This window comes from Brassica oleracea, chromosome C9 (assembly GCF_000695525.1).
Source record: "Brassica oleracea var. oleracea cultivar TO1000 chromosome C9, BOL, whole genome shotgun sequence".
Classification (NCBI taxonomy): Eukaryota; Viridiplantae; Streptophyta; class Magnoliopsida; order Brassicales; family Brassicaceae; genus Brassica; species Brassica oleracea.
Window position 1 is genome coordinate 38,572,233 of NC_027756.1, and position 13,663 is coordinate 38,585,895.

Genomic DNA, 13,663 nt, shown 5'->3' on the forward strand with positions numbered 1-13,663 from the left:
CTTAAGCATATGACAAAAAACATTAAAATGACATGTATCAATTCGATGGTTGATTTAAAACCTTTCAAAACTATATGGAAGATAAAAATCAAAATAATTCAACTATGAAAACAGTACTGTTCACTTTTTCCGAGAATGTGTTCGGTGGAAAAAAAAGTTTTGTGTCATAATTTGTTTAATGTCTAATCCGATATATTAATTAGAGTTTAGTTCCATAATTTTTTAATAAAAATTAATCCGGTCCATCAGAAAAAAATTATATAATAACAACAAAAAACATTGTATATATAAATAAAATGGTCATATATATATATATATATAAATTGTTGATAATATATATAAATAAACTCACCATGCGCAAGACGCACGTCTTATACTAGTTTAGAATATATTTGATCAACTATACGATACGTCAGACAATACAACTACAAGTACGATTAATAACACTTAGAACACAACTAATTTCTCAGTTTGCATAGTAAACAACTTTTTTCTTCAAAAAAAAAAAAAAAACTTACTGATCATAATATATTGATGTTTTAAAAACTTAGTACATTAAAAAAATTAGTCAAAAAACTTCGTTCGTAACTATTTTTGTTTTGTAACACTAGTACATAACTATTTATCTTCTTTTTTTCTTTGTAAAAATACATAACTATTTATCTTCTGATAAAGATTTCATCTACTAAAATATAGCCAATGATCTAGATTTCAAGAATGACGGTGTTTCATAATAAGCTTACTAGTGTTTGATTTTTTTATGTTTAAAATTAGCCTTGGGCATTCGGGGTCCCAATCTGGTTTCTATTTTATCCAATTGGGTCTTGGTTTTTCGGGTTTATCAAAATCAGCCTCATTCGGATTATATGAAAGTTTGGTTCGGGTTATATCGGGTTCGGGTTGGAGTTAGTAAACATTCAAAGAACTGGTACAACCCAATGTATTTTCGGGCTTGGATCCCAATTGGTTCTTCGGTTTAAAAGTATCTGATTTCTACCTACTTTGTAGCCAAAATATAAGTAAAATCGGTTCTTCGATTTTAAAGTATCTGATTTGTACCTATTTTGTAACCAAAACGCAAGTAAAATTGATTTAAAAATAAGAAAAGGACATCAAACGTGATCATTTAAAATCAAATGAAAGGTAAACATAGTTATTGATAGATAGAGAACCAAATAAATGAAAGCATAAAACGAAATCCAAATTCTCATGAAATGAGAAACATTATTCAATGAAAACAAAACCAAAATCTAAAAATTTCAAGCTTCAACTGACATCTTCAATTATCAACCTTCATGTAATAGATAATTATTTTAGATGTTCAATAATATTTTATTGTATTTTGGATATATATTAGGAATTGAGATCATATTTGGTACAAGTTATTTTTTGGGATTCTGAATATTTCGGGTTCTATCGAATATTCATTTAGGTTTGAGTTCGGTTCGGATAATACCCACAAGCCGAAATACCATAAAACAAGATCCATTAGATATTTATATGGGGTTCAGATCGGTTCGGATTCATTTTTATCGGATCAGATTCGGTTTATTTGTCCAGCCCTATTTAAAATCCATTGTTAGTCGGATAAATTAAGAGAAATAGAACTCTAAATAAACATAAAATCATAACTATCAAAGACATGTATCCTTCTCGAGCATATGATAGTTGAATCCTATTATTATCACATTTAAATTACTAACCTGTAATTGTTCTTGGACTTAAAAGTTATCTTTATAATATATATTTTCACGATAAATAGTCTAAAGATTCTTTTAACTAAAGCAATATTATCAGAAAATATATAAATTGACTATTTTTCTATATTTTCTAATAATATTGCTTTAGTTAAAAAAAATATAAATTGACAACCGGGCCTCGTGGTCTGGTGGTATAGGAACCTCGGCTGAGGTGCTCGCCATCACGATTTCGAGCCCCGGCCACAGCGGATTTAACATCCCTTCCGTTGGAGCGCTGGACCCTCTACGGGAGGATAGTTGGGAATGTGGCTGCCCATATACCAGAGTTACCAAAAAAAATAATAATATATATATATATATAAATTGACTATTACAAGACTTAACGTTTTGATTCTTACAACTGTTACGAATATGAAATTATTAATCTGAAAGATGATAATTACAGATGTTAAATGTAATAAAATTGAGGATAAATTTCAATTACAAAGATGATAGAGTTTATCTCATGAGGAGTAAAGAGTTAAAAAGAATAAGACAGAACAAAGAGAGGCTCCTCGTATTTAATAAACCCATCTTCTCACACGACCTTTCACCTCTAAAGACTCCCAACATAAAATAAAACTTGCAAGGTAAAATATAAACGTAAACTTTGCCAAGTTTTCTTCTCTAACTCACACTCCCACGAAACCTTAAAACGTTTTTCCTCCACAACTCAGGAAAAAAAAAATACACTAACGTTTTTTGTTTGTGTTTGGTCTTCTGACTACAAAGTTTTTTTTTTCTCACAGACATTCTCCATGAAAGACAAAGCCTTTGTTCCCGCGGTTTTATTGCTCTGTTTTTGGGTTCTGCTGAGTTCAGGGTCGTCGAGACTGTTGCAGAGTGATGATAAAGGTAACGAGTTGAAGAATTACATAAGCTGGGAAGACCTGAGAGTTGTGGAAGAAGTTGGAAGAGAGAGGAGGAGCTCCAGCGTTAAGGTGAAGGATGATAATTTGGTAAACCAAGAAAGTAATATGGCGACTGTAAACGCGAGCAGGGTGATCGTGGTTGATAAGAGAGGAAGAGGAGACTCTGTTACAGTTCAAGGAGCTGTTGATATGGTTCCCAATTCCAATTCTCAGAGAGTTAAAATCTTAATTCTTCCCGGCGTTTACAGGTAAAATCAAACAATCTGATTCAAAGCAGAAACCGTGTTTTGATTAAAAATTAGAAACGTTTTTTAAAAAATATATATAAATAAAAGCAGTTGAAGCTAAGTTCTTGGGTTAGTGGGGGTTATCTTACACATCAGCTACGTGGGGTAGTTTTTGTAATACAATCTCTCTCTCTACATCTTTTCCGAAATTCTCGGTTTTTATAATTATTACAGAATCTCTGTCCGTGTAATACTCCATCTCTGGGTCGTTGCAGGGAGAAGGTGATAGTGCCGAGGACAAAACCGTACATATCGTTCATAGGCAATGAGAGTTACGCGGAATACACAGTCATTACTTGGAGCGATAAGTCCTCAGACCCTTATAGCAATGGTACTGAACTCGGCACTTACAGAACCGCCACTGTTGCAATCGACTCTGATTTCTTCTGTGCCACTGCCATCACTTTCGAGGTCCTAAAAACAAATCTCTCTCTCTCTCTCTCTCTCTTCTTTTTCTACATGCATTTTGAATTTATATTTTTCAAGGTTATATGGATAATGAGTTGCAGAACACGGTGGTGGCAGAGGCGGGAGAAGAAGGGAAGCAAGCGGCAGCGCTAAGGGTAACAGGGGACAAAGCAATGTTCTATAAAGTCAGGGTTTTAGGATCACAAGACACTCTTAATGATGCAACTGGTTCTCACTACTTTTTCCAATGTCACATCCAAGGAAGTGTCGATTTCATCTTCGGCAACGCCAAGTCGCTTTACCAGGTATAATAAAACATCATATCAATTCATCTTTTGTGTATATAGATAGAAGAAAAAAATGTAGAATTTTATCTGAGGAAAACATCACAGGACTGTGATATCCGCTCAACCGCAAGGAGATTTGGTGCGATCGCAGCTCACCATAGAAGTGAAGAGAGTGATGATACTGGTTTCTCCTTTGTGAACTGTGACATCGGAGGAACCGGGAAGGTTTACCTGGGAAGAGCTTGGGGAAACTACTCGACAACTGTTTATTCAAACTGTTACATTGCTGATATCATCACTCCTGTGGGCTGGAGTGACTGGGACGACACTGACAGGCAAAGGTAACTGAAGACTCTCAGCTACCAAACTAAAACCTGCTCTGTCTGAAAAACCAACAAAAAGACTGATTTCTTTTTTTCTTTGTTTGTGCAGTAAGGTGCTGTTCGGGGAGTATAACTGCAGGGGAAGAGGAGCAGAGAGAAGAGGTCGAGTGCCGTGGTCAAGGAGTCTTACCCAAGATGAAGTGAAGCCTTTTCTAGGGAGAGAGTTCATATTTGGAGATCAATGGTTGAGACTCTAAAACACTTACTGACAAAGGCTACTGTTTAGCTAACATGAGATGATGACCTAATCATACTTTTAATATACATTGTGTAATTAGTACTACAACTGAGCGCAGAGAGAAACAGAATCTGCGTGCTTTTAAAACTATTATTAAAAGATTTGATTTTGGTTTTTAAGATAAGAGATTTCTTACAAGCTGGTTTATAATAACCAAAGTCACCAAATAATCCTCTATTCTAAGATCAGATGAAAACAAATGCACAACCCCACCAAAATCATGCCTCCTCAATTTTTCTATACAACCTTTCACCTACTCGTCTCTCCTCAGCACCAACCAAGTCAAACCCATTCTTCTGCAAACTATGTCGATATATATACATACACTAAAGTTACCAGAGACGTGGCACGTACCAGAATTACCATCATTACATATTATATATAACCTCAAGAAAGCATCTTTCTTTACGATGTCACCAGCGTGGTAGTAGTTTTTGACAGTGTGAAGACTGTTTCTGATTTGCGAGCCTTCTCATCATTACCGTTAACATCATCTTCGTTGTGGTCCTGACATTGGTTACTTCCAATCTCTTTATCCTCTTCTTTCGAAAGTATGCTTTCGTCATCATTCTTAACAACCCCGTCATCTTTATGCTCTTTGTTCTGTCCTCCTCAAAGAGAAATGTCCTCGCCTTTAGGTTTTGCATCCTCGACAATATCTGGCATTGCAATGGGCTTTGCGTTGGCATCTTTGGCAAGAGTGGAAGACACGGAAAGCTTGGCTTCCAGGCTAATATCAGAAGATACAAGAGAGAGTATTTCCGGTTTAGGATCGATGTCAACCCAGCAGTCTCCCACCCAGTCTCTAGAAATCCTAATATCCTTCCTCTGCACTGTTAAGCATAAGTTCTCACCTAACATCATGACAACCAAAACACATGTCAGCCCTAAGAGAAAGATGCAGATAGTGCAGGCAACTAGTGAGCGAGAGATGACAATAGGAAAACATTGACTAAATCATACCAGGGATATATATTTGCAAGTCCGGTTTGTCACTGGCAATGACAACACCTTCCCACCAACCATCATTCCACCATGCATCAACAGCTTCACCAATTGTAGGATCAAAGTCTGCTGGTTTAGCATCAGGAGGAGCAGGCCGGATTGTTGGGCGGTTGGACGACCTCATACCAAGCTTATCAGGCATAGCAGATTTCAAAGCCGGCACCCATTCCTACTCATAACATAAGAAAGAAAAATACATAAGGCGATAAACAAAAGAGTGTATCAAAAACAAAAATTTTAATAGGAAATGGCTGTGGAAGCGCATATATACCTCAAGGTTTCCGTATCCATCCTCGTCCTCTATATCATCATACTGGAGCTTAACCTGTTTCCTTGATACTTCCAGGACAGTGCACCTAAACCAGCAGCCTCTTATACCGCTATCTTGACACAGAAACTCTATTTTTGCATCAGCCTTGATAACTCCATTAGAACAAGGATGTTTATGAGCAACCGAGGAAGGGAATCTTCTTCCCGAGGCATCAAGTTTGAGTCTTTTACATGAAGATTCATATGCTGTGAACAGATGGTCAGACATCATTCCTCTATGTTTTTTCTTGCTACGCTCAGCGTCAACCATTACATTCTCACCCTCGCTCCACGGTTCATCTTCCTCTTTATTCATCCCACAGTCTACAGGACCAGACTCCATCGAACTTAAGCAAGACATTATCGGTTGATCTAAATATCCACGCAATTTACTCAAGTCAAAAGGTTTGATTCTGTAGTTCCTGAGTTGCCGATAGCACATGTGCACCCTTTCCAATAGAGAATTAGGAAAAGAAGCTATACACTCCTCATAATGCTCACGGGTCAAGACAGTGGCGGGACCGTCGACACATTCAGCACTGATGACCTGTGAGTGAGGGGTGATGAAAACCTCTTTTGGATGTGGGTTTTTGAGAGAAACTGCACCCTTCACCTCTTTTGTGCAGTGAAACCACCTCACTCTGACTTTTTTTAGGCCACGCTTGTCCTCATACATATCTTCGAGATACGCAACGTACCGGTCGTCCCCTTTGCTCATGACAAATACAAAAGAGTGCACCTGAAAATCCAAAAGAAGAAATACACCTTCAAGTGAGTGCAGAGTTCCATCCATGCTCAAAAACTTAACAGATCCGCACACAATGACAAATCAACATATAGCGAACTGTGCATTCATGAGTACTTTCAGGAAATGGATATACTCAAAAGTTCTCCGATGCGAAGTTTTCAACTTACCCCTATAGTTGTCCCATTCCTACAGAATGATGGGTAATGTTTGAGCTGTTTGCCACACATCCAGGAAGCTCCTGACCACATAATATCCCAAATGTGAACCCTCAAGTTTATTGGAAGCCGGGCCTGTGAGAGAGATTCTTCCATCAGTATTACAGGAGAAAAAAAAAATGCAGTGACTATTGTCTAAAGCAGTAAGTAGCTAAACACCACCTCTTCTGTTGCTTGAGCACGCTGAGCAGCAAACCCATTGCTTGAAAATTCGGGAGACCCATTAGATTCCCCCGAATCACATTTTGGTGACTCTGTCATTGACAGTAAACAAATTCTATAAATAACCGGTTACAAAGTTAGAAGAGACTCCCTCATAGAGAAAGAAGCCCTTCATTCCCCACTCAACAGACAAAATTAAAAGAAATAATACGCACTCGACCAGTTTCCTTGTGTATTTTGTTTAGACAGCATTGAGGTGAGCCAGTCCACCACCTCTCTCCTGGACCTCCATTTGAAGCCAGGATGGATCGAATTCTCGGAACCATAGATGTGCACAAAATCCTCAGAGGCAACATAGAACATGTGCCTAACACTTCTCTCAGTCCCAACCACAGCTAAGATGGATTCACCAGCAGAATCCTTGAGGAAGTAATGAACAACACGGTTCCCTCTCTCCTGTGAGACAAAATGCTCTTTCCACTCCACAAAATGATGATCATTCTCGCACATTTTTTTTCAAATTCAGATAAAGAACTAACTACTGAATGTTAAAAGGTGTTGACGCCAGTTCATAGCCATGATAGTAAAGCTTACCCCAACAATAACCCTAAACCTCCTATGCCCTAAATCAACATCCTTTCCTTAAGAGGGGGAAATCAAATAACCCGGACGAAGAAGAAGTTGGGATTAGAGAAAGCGGAGAAGAACCCAGTGAGAGGAGAGTCGCGAAGATCTGCGGAGCGACCAGAGACGAAGCCGTGGAGACAGTGATCCAAGCTCGAGAGCGCCGCAAAACACCAAGATACGACTTTGACTGCGGTAATCAGCTGAAGCATGACGAATACGAAATGGGCATCTCACAGGAGGAAAAAAAAAAAAAAAAGGAAGATGATTTGTACCGACTGATCCTAAGGTTTTAGTCCGTCGTGAAAAGCGGCGACAACACAAAAACGGCGATCGATTTCGAAGATCGGAAGAAGGGTGAAGAGGAAGAAACTGAGTTGTGATTAAGGTGAAGCTTAAGAAAATAGGGTATTCGTATTCCCATGGATATGGATGATCTCTCTCTCTCTCTCTCAAACTTGCAGGGGTTTGGCAAAGGCAGCTGCTCGTTGAGGAAAGGGGACATACTTGGCCTTTAATGGGCTTACAGTTTATGATATTATGGGCCTTTAATGGGTCAAACCGTAAATAAAACGAGAGAATGTCAAAAGAGAAGAAGAAGTCAACAGAACTACTCTTTTCTTTCTAATCTCTTGTCTTTTTGGCTGCCCGAGAAACACAGAAGTTGTTTGTTTATAAACGTTTTTTATTTTCTCGAGAATATTATTCTTTTAATGGATTAGAAAATCAATCTACAACTACAACTAAGCAGGCGTAGAATCACTCTTTCGTCTTCTTCTTCATCATCATCTGCTTCTTATTTTTTTTCTGATTGACCTTGGGGAGATTCGCTTAACCTTGTAATAATGGCGGGAATAGCTATAGTTTTAGATCTACTCAATAAATCTCATAACAAACACGCTTTCCACTCATCGTCTTCTCTGTCTTCCGCCGCCGCCGTATCTGCTTTCGCCAGTGCTCCCTTCGCGTCTAGGTTTCTCTTCGGGTATGTATTGTGTCTTGATTGATGCTCTGTTTCGATTTGTATGGACTCTCACACGTTTTTGACTGGATCGTCGTGATGGATAGGATTGATAACTAGAATCTCTTCTGAGATTAGGGTTAATCTAAAGCCTAGATTTTTTTTTTTGGTTTTGATCGAGCTGAAACAGCACTCTAAATCCAACGTTACATCCACAACTGGTAATAATCATGTTTTGCAATCTAGTAAGATGTTTGTAATCTCTTATATGTTTCTCTTGTGTTCATTGTCTTGTTGTACGTTCCAGTTTCAACCTATCAATGATTCAATATTCTTCATGTGATACAGTTCCTTTGAGCCTCGAGTTGCGTATTGTGACGCGGCAGCTGCAATAGACGATGATTACCTTGCTGCTATACGAAAGATGTCTGCGGATACTTTGCAGCTTCAGACGCCTACATACATTCCTACTAGCTCTAAGGTTTACAATATCCAGCCAAAACCACTCTTCTCCGCCTTCGAGTTCAGGGCACTTGCGATGACCACAGTGAGATCCCTCCTCATGTTTTATCTGCCTCTTTTGGAGCCTAAACCGGCTTCAGAGGACGATGATGATTTCCTTAACAATGCCGCGGAAGAACTCCGTGGCGCAGACTTGATTGTTCCTCTTAAAAAGTCTGTCAAGCAGATTGCCCGTGAGGTTAGTATTTGTTTGTATCAAAGGGTGCTTCCTGGTGTCATGATTTTAACTGATGTTTTCGGGTATATATGATCCACAGACCACTGTTGTGACTACTCGGAGAGTCCTTGAAAGGCTGGCTATTAGTTATGTCTCACAGCGTATGGCATGGAAGCTTCTAAAGGGTAACGTCATCTTCTATTACTTTGCTTTCCCCCAACAACAAACTTGTTATTATAATCCAAAATGTGTAACATATTATCTCGGTGGGTGAACTGATCATACTGATAAATAAATATATGTATATCTGCAGATGTGCCACAATCTACTTTACGCAAGGCTGGGAGAGGGTGGCCCACACATGTATACATCTATAAAGTCAGCCAGACAACTCTTAGAGGTATCATAACAGATACTGTGGATCTATCAAAAGCTTGTACTGTCTTAAGATCAGTTATTGTTTAGTTATTACCATAACTTTCTTAAACGTGTACATATATATATGTTTGGTCGTTGGATTTGTTTTACGCAGGACACTTCCTCGGAATTGCAGCATCATGGACAGTTCAAGTAGGAATAGAAATCTACAGATGTGTTAACCGTTATGTTAAACCCAAACCCGAAGAAGTAGACGAGGAACAAGGGGAGATAGCAGAGCAAGCCAAGGATCTTGGAAACAAAGTCGTGGGTATCACAGTAAGATGTGGTGCTTCTTTAGTATTCGCTGCCATTGGAGCTGGTATCTGCTCTTGCCTCATGCGTCCCTCCACTGGACAATGGATCGGTAAGCTCCCGACACTGATAAATCTGGTTTAATGTCTCTTTTTTGGTTTTTGGAACAATGATTGATGTGTATGGTTTTTATATATAATGTAGGCTGCGCGTTGGGGGACTTGGCTGGTCCGATGGTTGTTTCGATTTGCTTGCAGAAGACTCTTCAAGCTGATGGTTAACTTTATATGGGGAGATTGAATTCTTCAGCTTTTTCCATCCAAAATGAAATCAGAAGGTTGTTTTTTCTGAATTTTTTCTTATGGTTTTTACTGAAACCTTGGAAGCGTTTTCATCAAGACACTCGAATGATTCACAAATTGTACCTACTTTTGAGAACATCTGAATAAGGCAGGTGTTTATTTTTCTCTGGATTTAATGTTAAATTCGTATATTTCTTCTTTCCACTCTTGTAAGTATAAGATTTAACATGTTATTTTCTTACCCAAACCGACTATCTTTGGACGAATCATCTCGTACTCTTGAAATTCTCTCACAAATTGGAAACAAACAAAGAGGCATGCTCATGCGCTGAATTGGTAATGTGACTGGCGAAGTAGTTTCACTAAAATATTAACTACACAATTATTTTATTGCTAACATGTCACTAATTACTTTTAAGGATCAAATTAGTAATTTCCTCTCATAATAGTTGAGAGTTGTGACAACCAAAATTTTAGGTGACTACACTCTGTTTAATATATGCAGTGTAAACCTAAAAGTTGAATAAATCCCATGATCATAGCTTAAAGGAGAGATATTTTCAATTGTAGTGTTGTAAAGCGAGACACATCATCACCACGACCACAGAAACATGAAACGCATATGAATGGCTCCAAATAATTCGATTGTCTTAATCGTAAAAGGGGCCTCCCTCTTTAATATGTATGCATTAAATACTTTCGCCTACTTCTTCTTCCTTCTCCTTGCACACCAAGCCACAATATACATTACACACTCCAACCGTTTAAGTTTTGGCCCCACATAGAAAATCAATGCATGTACCATCATTGGTCGATGATGCTAGTACAGCCGCGGGGACTTTATATGTGTATAAATACGAGTCCTTGGCCACCTTACTATAACCAATTCTCCAAGCTTCCCTTTGAGCTTGAGCTTCTTCTTCTTCTCACTTCCTCTTGATTTTGATCTCAAAACCACCTTTTTGTAAACACTTTAAACCAACCAGACACAATGGGAATGAAATGCCTATTACCCCCGGCTTTCACTCAAATGTTTGGCTACTCTTCAAACCAAATCAATCAAACCAGCAACTTCGTAAACACCCACAACAAAATAAAGGTGATGGAGAGAGAGGAATTTCCAGGTGGGTTTCAAGTTCCTCTTCACTACCCTAAATACTCCAAGTCTGATTATGAAGCCATGGATGATCTTAGCCTTGACTTGCTCCTCAAACAATATGGAATCTCCCTCGAAGGATCTCTTGAAGACAAGAGGGTCTTTGCAATGGAGTCATTTCTCTGGCCAGACCAGCTTTAGAGTTTATTTATGTTTGGTGTTTGTATATCCAAGTCTCATCTCCACCAACGTCCGATCCTATCATGATGAGCCTAAGATTAAATATTTTAGAATTATGATAAATCATGACATATATCAATCACTTTGTAATCAAGTTTGTCTATTATATGTTTATATTTGGGAGCTTTATATGTACATGTATGAAAAACTTTTGAAGCATGTTATTTACACCTATGTATCACCATGAGTGCATTAACTAATAACATCTTTCTTGTTTTTAAGCCCTTTCTCAAAAAAAAAAAACATGAAACTAATACATCTTTCATGTATTATACATTCTAAAGATGTGATCTATCGACTTATGATAATCTAATTATCTATTTTCTTAATCGGTCTAAACGCGGATTAATTTATGGACTACAACACATGAATACTGCACTCGACAAATGCTTACTATTAATAATTGTTTTGGTTAAGGATAAATCGATCTGAGTGAAACTAGATTTATTAAAATATGTTAGGCAGTACATCATTGATTCATTATAGACGTGGTTTTAGCGCAATGGTAAAGCTAAACTACTTAAACACGGTATGCCAATTTAATCATTTACGAATAATAAAAATAAAAATAATAATTTAAGTATGATAAAATATTTATCAACTACATAATATTAGGTGTAAAATCTCTCATATTAAAACAGAATTCTATCTTTGTACCTAACATTTCTTTGGTAAGTTTTTAAATTAAATATATATTTCTACTTTATAGTTAAACATACTTTAAATCACTAATACTTCTTTTTTTATACTACTATTCATGTTTCCAAAAAATACTATAATTAATATTGCGTCCAAACAATATTAAATATTAAATTGAAAAAACTCGGTATGGAAGAGACTAACTCGGTATGGGAGAGACTAATTCGGTATGAATTATCACGATCTCACTACAAGAAAAATGTCTTTTCTTAGCGTAAGAAAAATGCTATTATACGTCATTGTTAGCATTATTGAAACTGCTATGTCTGCTCCAACTATCTTAGGTCTACCCTCTATTATAGCAATTTTCTAAATGCTACCGTTTATGAACGTTATGATAGCATTTGTTATTTCGCATTTATATTTTAGAATTATTATTATAAATTAATATATTTTAAACCAAAAAAATAATTATTTTTTGTCAACCAAATAAAAAATATTAATTAATTTCTAATACAATTAGTTTGAGAAAAAAAGTGGTTAATTATTAATATTTTGGTTTACAAATGATATCGGTTATCAACACTGGTTTACATACAAACTCGGTTTAGAAATCTAAACCTAAAAAGGCTTAATCTAACAAAAAAATTAACCCTAATTTGTTTCTTCAGTCGCCATGACACACGAGAGCAGAAGAGGAGAGTAGCCGTCGCAGAGCAGACGAGGAGAGGAACAGACGCGGAGAGGAGGCGTGACGGAGCAGAGGAAGAGAGGAGCCGTCGCAGAGAAAACGAGGAGAGGAGGCGTCAATGAGCAGAGGAGGAGAGAGACATCACGGAAGAGAGGAGCCGTCACGAGCAGACGACGAGAGGGGGTGTGAAGGAGCAGATGAAGAGAAGCGTCACGAAGTAGTGGATAAGAGAGTCATCGCGGATCAGAGGAGGAGAGAGTCGTCGCGGAGCAGAGGAGGAGAGAGTCATCCCGGAGTAGAGGCCTCGTCACCGGCGCTATCGGCGGCGGCTTCACTAGCTTTTCTCCATACAGTCATTGGTTTGTTGCCAAGAAGAATGATGAGTTAGATACAGAGGAAGAGATTGTGAGACGGAGATGAAAGCAAGATTCGTTAGAGAGAGGAAGAAGAACAAAAACAAAAGGAAAGAGTTAGAGAAGAGGAGAGTGAGATGAAGACACGTATGAGGGAGAGGGGTGAAGAAACAAAGTTTAACTAATTCTGGACCATTGGATTACAATTTATCAACGGCCAAAGATATTAATTCTAATTTTGAAGGATAGACCAATAAGAAAGAAGGACGAAGATCACAAGAGAGTGATTTTGGATCTTTGGATCAAAATCAATCAAAGGCCACAAAAAGCTAATAAAAACTAGTGTTAGATATGAAGTATATTTTTTTACAAGGTTTGAAGTATGATGTTTAGGGTAAAGATTAATTTGTATAATATAGAGTTTTTGAGATTACTATTTATGATATAGAACTTTTGAGATTATTGTTTGAACATAGTAAACTGTTATTTATGTTCAGATTTGGTGTTTAAGTTTCAAAATATTAGATTAATATTAAGATAATGAATTAAGATTTAGATATAGAGTTTAGGGTTTGAAGTATGGTGTTAGAGAATATTATATTTGAAATTTGATTTATGAATTAAATATATGGGGGTTGGAGTTAGGGTAAGATTTGAGTTTATCTTTTGAAAATAATAAATTGATAGTTTATATTAAGGTTTGGTATTTAAGTTTGAAAATATTAGATTAATATTTAGATTTTGATTTGGATG

The 13,663-nt window shown here is 37.3% G+C and overlaps 4 protein-coding genes across 4 annotated transcripts; 3 read left to right on the forward strand and 1 right to left on the reverse strand.

Annotated features, from left to right (window-relative positions):
• Positions 1-2,388: 2,388 nt before the first annotated feature.
• Positions 2,389-4,571, forward strand: LOC106318933 (pectinesterase QRT1). Its single transcript, XM_013757103.1, has 5 exons — positions 2,389-2,859; positions 3,114-3,309; positions 3,408-3,611; positions 3,699-3,934; positions 4,026-4,571. The coding sequence occupies exons 1-5, from the start codon at positions 2,498-2,500 to the stop codon at positions 4,171-4,173; spliced, it is 1,146 nt and encodes a 381-aa protein (XP_013612557.1). The 5' UTR covers positions 2,389-2,497; the 3' UTR covers positions 4,174-4,571.
• Positions 4,572-4,811: 240 nt separating this feature from the next.
• On the reverse strand, positions 4,812-7,742 carry LOC106318932. The gene is made up of 7 exons (XM_013757101.1): positions 7,553-7,742; positions 6,869-7,480; positions 6,654-6,745; positions 6,444-6,566; positions 5,491-6,267; positions 5,178-5,388; positions 4,812-5,068 (listed from the first exon to the last, which is right to left on the reverse strand). Exons 2-7 carry the CDS (start codon positions 7,161-7,163, stop codon positions 4,827-4,829), a joined length of 1,740 nt encoding a protein of 579 aa, XP_013612555.1. The 5' UTR covers positions 7,164-7,480; positions 7,553-7,742; the 3' UTR covers positions 4,812-4,826.
• A 220-nt stretch (positions 7,743-7,962) lies between these two features.
• Positions 7,963-10,062, forward strand: LOC106313612. Its single transcript, XM_013751476.1, has 6 exons — positions 7,963-8,262; positions 8,587-8,938; positions 9,018-9,102; positions 9,231-9,317; positions 9,450-9,701; positions 9,794-10,062. Exons 1-6 carry the CDS (start codon positions 8,123-8,125, stop codon positions 9,868-9,870), a joined length of 993 nt encoding a protein of 330 aa, XP_013606930.1. The 5' UTR covers positions 7,963-8,122; the 3' UTR covers positions 9,871-10,062.
• Positions 10,063-10,751: 689 nt separating this feature from the next.
• Positions 10,752-11,408, forward strand: LOC106315889. Its single transcript, XM_013753726.1, has one exon. The coding sequence runs from the start codon at positions 10,883-10,885 to the stop codon at positions 11,186-11,188; it is 306 nt and encodes a 101-aa protein (XP_013609180.1). The 5' UTR covers positions 10,752-10,882; the 3' UTR covers positions 11,189-11,408.
• The last annotated feature ends 2,255 nt before the right edge of the window (positions 11,409-13,663 follow it).